This window comes from Bactrocera latifrons, unplaced genomic scaffold, assembly GCF_001853355.1.
Source record: "Bactrocera latifrons isolate USDA-ARS-PBARC rearing strain unplaced genomic scaffold, ASM185335v1 scaffold_75, whole genome shotgun sequence".
Taxonomy (NCBI): Eukaryota; Metazoa; Arthropoda; class Insecta; order Diptera; family Tephritidae; genus Bactrocera; species Bactrocera latifrons.
In genome coordinates, this window is record NW_017537434.1 from 1,050,001 (window position 1) to 1,057,122 (window position 7,122).

The following is a 7,122-nucleotide window of genomic DNA, read 5'->3' on the forward strand; positions in this document are numbered from 1 at the left end:
GAAATTTTATCGTTGCTGTGGACAATAATCCATGGCACATTTTGGTAAGAGATCTCTACAACTAAAAACGTTTTTCATACATCGAATTGATTTTTTCGTTCACATTGTATGGCAGCTATATGCTAAATATTAAGTATTAGTCCCATACTTTCGACAAATGAGCAACTTCTTGGAGGAGAAAAGGCATGCACACATGTTCTGATTGATATCTGAAATACTAAGGGACTACGCATATAATCTTTATAGCACTTCAATTTCATAAGTTTAAGAGCGCGAAAAAAGAAAAAAGAATATTACAGTATTCAGGAAATGAGAGAAAAAACTCGAAAGCTAATCAATATTTTGCTTCCAACCGCACACACTACCGCCTTACCAGCTTATTTTAATATTTTTGTACTTGAGCTTTTCTGAATCACTTTTTCGCTCGAAAAATAGAAATAAATATACACAGTTTATAAATTGAGGAAATGCTTTTCATGCAAACGAAAATAAATTTCATTAGTAATTTAAATTACATTTCATTAGAATTTCGCTCGTCAGATTGACATTAATGCGCGCAATGACATGGAAATGCAATTAATTGCTCGACTAAAAATATTGATTGAGAATGATTGAAAGTTAGTCAGCACAACGACATACAATGAATAAACGCCAGATGTGCTATTTGTGGGGTGCAATTATTGTCAAGGAAGTGAGTCAAATGTTTAAGAATAATATAGTATAATATATTTGCTCCAGACTTTTTGTGTTTGCATAGAACTTAGAGCAGTGCCACAGTTTGACTGGCGTTTCAGACTAACTTCCTTGTTATTAGTGGTTTTCAATACGCTAGAACTTGCGAAGAATCCAGAAAAAGCTTTCATAATCAAAAACAGATGCAGTGAGAAGAACGTTATGCTATCTTAAAGCAGTATTGATTTTAATAGATTTTTTCAAGTAACCCCARAAATCCTTTCGCTACCATAAACACAACGCCGCGTCTGACTGCTTCACCAAATCAAGCGAACACAAATAATTCTAAAAATATGTATATATAAATTAATGCTCTGCGCCTTAAACGGTATTAATTTCATGCATTCATTTGTATTTAATTTCATGTGCTTACACCAAATCAACGCAACAACAACGAATGGCAATCGACAATCGCAACGCCACACAGGAAGATCTCCTCATTCACGGCGATTCCGTTTACGATATCATTGACAAACAGGATCACGCAACCATACAAGCCGAACTGAATCGCAATGTGCCACCACAGCCGGGTCATAGTCAACACGCAAGCGCTGCCTCAGCAGCCGCCGCAGCAGCAGCGGCGATCAACAGCTTGGAGGGCGAACATCGCATGTTCTTATGTCGCATGAATGTCAGTCGAAATGCGCGACGGCAAATGCGCTTCGGCGATCAGAAGGTAAGTTTATAGTGAACACTTTCTGTATTCAAATCTTTTATAAATATTTAATTTTTTTCCTAATTATGCAGCAACATTTTTTTTTTTTTAATTGAAAAAAATTTTTTTTCACTATATCACTTTTTATTTTTGTAGAATAATTTTTACCAGTTTAGCGTTTTTGCTTGTTATGAAACATAACCACCATTTAAGTTAGGCTACTCTGGTAGGCCAATAACCGCGCATAGACCAGTTTTAGTCCAAATGGAGTTCAGTTGCTACGTCCAAGAGGAGTAGTCAWCCGTTAGGATGCCAGCGCTGACATGAATTTTAACAGATTCTGCGGCCTCTCTGTCGATGCCTCYTCCAGTGTATCATACCGTGRGSAYCCCAGATGCTTACAGCGTAGTCTTACCAATGCGGCACAAGTGCACAGGAATACTCTATTGTTTCCCTGGTGTCGTGCTGTAGACATTTCCCGCAGTCTTCTCGCTCTGTCAACCCCATCCTACGGGCGTGTGTCGCCACCGGACAGTGAGCAGTTAGTATTCCCATTATTTTCCATTGACTGACAATAGGATTTTTTTGCACTTCCGAACTACTGTTTTGCACATGACTTTTGCAGTTTTGTGCAGCTCGTCCTKTCGGGTTTTGATTTTCTTTCCCATGCTTCTGCCAAATTCGTCGTATTGACTCTGGAATCGCCTGCGGGTGCTCAGCTTGAAATATACTGCAGTGATTCGGCAAATTAGAAGGTTGCCTTATGTTTTAGTCTGGACAGTATATTCCAGCACAAACTCCATCGTCCACTTTCGAGCCATTTAGAGTGTTGCGCGTAGCTAACATACCGTTATGACAGCCATTTTTTCCTATGTTTACTATGAACATTCTTTAACAGTTGAAAAGTGGGGTTATGTAGTCGGATTACGCATCGAGCTATGCTCAAAGGTTATTCTTGTTAATTTTCCGGCAGCCAGTAGTCGTCCCGCCGATTTTKYCTTGCAGTTTTCAGCGAAGAGGTCCATAGGTGGCAGGTTTAGTATGAGTTCAAGAGCCGCCGTTCGAGTTATTCTTAAAGATCCCGTTATTCACAGCGCAGCGAGGCGCTGAACCTTTTGCATTGGCTTGTAGTAGGTGGATTTCCGTACGCCTGTTCACCATACTACTGCTTCGTAGAGCGGAATTGGTTTAGCAAGAGCTGCGCAGCTCCAGTGCATAAGAGAGGAARAGGTTTCTAGCTTTTCACTCACGCTTTCTTCCACGTTGAGCTTACACAGAAGTTCGCTGTCCAAGAATACCCCAAAGTACTTTCTGCGGCCGTTGAGAGTGAGTTATGTCACATTTACCGAAGGGAACCTTATATCCATRTAATGTCCGTCTTCTCCGTCTCAAACCCCCGACGTGCTTGCCATTCCCAATTCTCGACTGTATTGAGAGTGGTTGTCATAAAACTGCTAATGGTCTGTAGACACTTACTCGTTTTTAAGATGGCAATGTCGTCCGCATATGCCACTATCTTAAGCGCTTTGCCTTCCAAGTTCTTTAGCTATTCACTTATTCMCMCCTAATGTCCTCAGAAGCGGAGATAGCGCTACACCTTAGGGTTTTAGAGGTACTACAGACTTTCTTGGCCATTTTAGCATCGYTTCATTCTRCTCTTATCAGTCTAAAGGCTTTTAATAGAGCGTAGTATAGCAAGATCAATACTTATTGGCTGAATACTATTGAAAATAGATTCCGTTGAGACGATTGTTGAACTCACCGTTAATGAGCAGGAATGCTTCAAGAGCGTACTCCTTATCTTCAAGAGACCTTTCGATAGTGTATAGAGTGCAGTCTTTACCGACCTGCCGTTCGTATAAGCGTGATGGATGTTGGACAAGCTTCTAGCAGCCATTTTTTGTATATGGTATAATATGGCATGATAAACAAAAAAAATTCATAAGTAACAGATGAAGATTTCATGATTCAATAAATGAATCGGTGAATGCCAACAAAACTCTCTCATTGTCGATGCACTTCCATCAACGGAGCAACAATCCAAGCGCTTGTCAAGGTGTTAAAATCACTATTCGCCAACAGCGCCACTTCTCGCGCACACAACTCATCCTTGGTTTATTATTGTTGTTGTGGCAATGATTTGAGTCCCCGTCAATGTATCTGTGTTTTCACAAATAAAATTGATGAATGAATCAGAGAACCACAGCTGGCCAATTGGCGACGCAACGGAGCTGTCACAAGCCGCGCACGAATCTCTGAATGAATAAGGAAACGAGGGAGTGAAAAAGGCGGCCAACTAAATGACAACAACAGTAGCAAAACAAAAAACAAATGCAAGGATAGCCCCGAGTTGCGTGTTGGCAATCGCAGTGACACAAGCACACACACAAACACACAAAGCTTGGATGTATGACAGCGCGCGAGACACAAAAAGTCGCCAGCGCACGCGCTTTGAAAATGAATTATGCATGAGGCGTGTGCATGCGTTGCAAAAAACGAAAAGCGCGCATACACACACACTCACACATACGCARCCAAAGTTTGATTGGCATTATGAGGAGCGAATGCGAGCGCTTCGTTTGCTGCCGCCACAAAGTGATTTATAAACTGACAAACGATGACAGTAGTCATCGTTGCTGTGGCTGGCGCTGGCAGTTTGCATTTAGTTGCTGTTGTTGTTGTTTTTGGAAAATCGCTTTGATGAGTGATGTGCGTTGATATGTTTCTTATACATATGTATAGAGTTACTTGCAACATTTGTTGTTGTTGTTGTTGTTGGTATTAATGCTGTTGTGTTTTTATTATTGCTATTGTTGTTGTATTTTATTGTTGTAGTTACTCTTGTGGTTTTTTTTATAGTTACAGTTGTTGTGGCTGTTGTAATTTTTGTTGTTACTATTGTTGTTGTTGCTGTCTCTTGTGCTTTTTTGTTGTTACTTTTGTTGTTGTAGTTGCTCTTGTGGGTTTGGGTTTACTATTGTTGTTATTGTTACTTTTGTTGTTATTATTATTGTTGTTGTTCTTACCGATACTGTTTACTTTGTTTGTTTGTTTGCTCACCACGTTTTGTTTCGCAAAACATTGCTTGCCACTCACTTGCAACACATGTTTGTATGTATGTGTATGCARAATTACGTGTATGCATGTGTSTGTATGTAAGCAATTGACTGCGATTTTGCGCTCATTTTGTCATGCTGCAACGTGTCACTGTACCTTTTATCCATCTGTCACTTGTTACATTTTATGAGCGATTGTCAGCGGTGGCATGCCACACGCACTTGTGTAGTGAGTACAAACAAATACACGTGCAAGCAAAGTAAACCGCGTGCGCGCAAGGCGTTCTTCAATGAAGTTGTGCACATTGACCACATAAGTCAAGACAAGAACAGCAACAASAACAAAATAACAGCAACGCTTACCACACACTGTTTTTCTTGTCTGTCACAGCCAATTTGGGTGCTCGACTCAGTTTATGCCTGCGCAGTGAATTAACAAGATCGCTACTGTGGCAGTTAGTAGCATTTTGCCGTTGTTGTTTTTGTTGTTGTTGTTTTTACTTTATATGCAACATGTTGGCATTGTGTGGGCGTTTGCATATTTATGCACTTTAGCTGCTACATTTGCCTTGTTGCACGCGTTGAAATTATATGTGAATGAAGGTACGAAAGACYTAAGCAACGAACTTCATTTTGATAGTCGGAGTAGTGAAAATGTTAACGAAGTTAATTAAAAAATCACAAAACAATCAATTAATTATATATAAGTAATTAAAAGAGATTATATAGTATATGGCGCATCAACATTTCAGTTTTTGCACGATATGAGAGCAAATATCGTATCAATTAGTTGTGTGGTCCATATTGTAATTTTATATATTTTTTAGAACTCCGATTTAATAGGTAAGTTTTTCAGATATCGAACTGAAATTTTGCATACGTCCCTTCTTCCCCAAGAGGATACTCATTTATTCAAATAAGCGATTTAGGATCACTCTATCATATCTAAATAAAAATCAAATGGATTTATTTGACTAAACATCCTCACGAAATTTGGTATATCATTTGGTTCTGTTAGATATTGTTGGAGAACAAACACACGATGTCAACGCTATGACAATTCAAGTTTTATTAATCACTATAAAAGACTTAAAGTACAGAGTAAACACAGTATAAGAATGATAAATGACAATGTGAAAGGGCACAATGAATTTGAATCAAATCACCTAAAATGTATTTTTCAAAGTTCATAGGACTGTCCTTAATTACTGTGCTATATTACATCTCAGTATGGCGTTGCAATTTTCACAATGGATAAAAATATCGAACTAAAAATTTGTCTTAAGTATGTTTTTGAGTTTTATCAAAAACGACTTTCAACTTCTGCAACTGATGAAAGCATTAAAAAAATGGAGAATATAGTGCTTGAAAATAGTCAGGCATGAGTTCGAAACTTGGAGAAGAACTCGACATCTCTGGCGAGTCAGTTCGAGTGGGAATTTGGTGGATTYTTGAGTATGAAACGCGTTCTTGCGTGACTCTTCCCAATAAAGCGTTTTTTTTTTTTGTTTTCCTTCAGAAAGCATGCCGTAAACGGGTCTCTTTTTACATGCTTAAAGTGCTTACGAAAAGTTTTTCGAGGAAAAATCGTTGGCATAAGAGAGTCACATCTAATGGGGATCGAAGCCGCTAAAATAAATATTGATTATTGCTTAAATATTTTGCATATCATTTACAATTTTCGGGTATTTTTTTGACACCATATTTGCATACGTCCATACATTATAAGGTTGACTTCTAAGTAGACCTTAAATATTTGGTGTTGCGTTAACAAGCCAAAAACTGAATACAAAATTTTGAAGATGCGATTAGGGTGTATTTCCCAGAAGTCTTTCAATATATAATATTAAAAATAAAAATTAATCGCAAAAAGTTTGTACGTTCATAACTTTCATACGACTGTACCAAATTTGATAATTCTCTTTTAATGTGGCCGTTGAGGTTCAAGGATGGTTTTTACGGCAAGAAAATTTCGAATAATTTCCGTAACATCCCTAAAAACAGTACTTTTCTTTTTCCCATAAAAACGAACAAATGTTTGTTTGTTAGTAACGCTAAGAGACCGGCTGCACCAATCTTAATGAAATTTTCAGAGGTTATTCGTTGTGCATCGGGGAAGGTTCAAAAATAAAAAGACCTTGTATTTTTCATGAGGAAAGTCGGAAAATTGTGTAGTTCCAAAAAGTAACTCTTTTCCATACACATTTTTTTTTTTAATTTTCGTTTGTTTTGCTTTTCAATATTTTGAATTGTAAATTATTTGACCGTTCAATATCGGCCGTTTGATTTTTTATTCCGGCTATTCAAAAGAAAAATTATTGAAAATTATTCACTGAAAACTTTACATATGTGTGATTTACGCAAAGTGATCAATTGMAGATGGAAATTTGTTAAGAAGCCACGAAGAGGTCTCTCTAATGTCGGTCGGCGATTTTTTTTTTTGCGAGCAGCGTATGGCAGCTCAAGCTAAGGCAAGGCAARAAGCACTCCCAGGATGCGATGATATRCGTGCGGAWTTATGRATYGCGGTCAATCAACAATCGATCGTCACGATGTCATAGCACAACTTTTCAAATTRATGGTGCTGTTGGATGCTAGATGTACTCTGTTGAGTGGCAATAGAGAGGTTTGCCGCACGTACACATTCTTCTGTGGATGGTGGTTACACCGGATCAAATT

At 38.2% G+C, this 7,122-nt stretch overlaps 1 protein-coding gene across 1 annotated transcript in view; it reads left to right on the top strand.

Annotated features, from left to right (window-relative positions):
• The window catches only part of LOC108976317, a 142,861-nt gene that overhangs the window by 116,678 nt on the left and 19,061 nt on the right, over nt 1-7,122 (top strand). Inside the window, exon 5 of the mRNA XM_018945343.1 lies at nt 1,160-1,408. Within this exon, the coding sequence (XP_018800888.1) occupies nt 1,160-1,408 (249 nt within the window). The remainder of the gene's footprint in view (nt 1-1,159; nt 1,409-7,122) is intronic.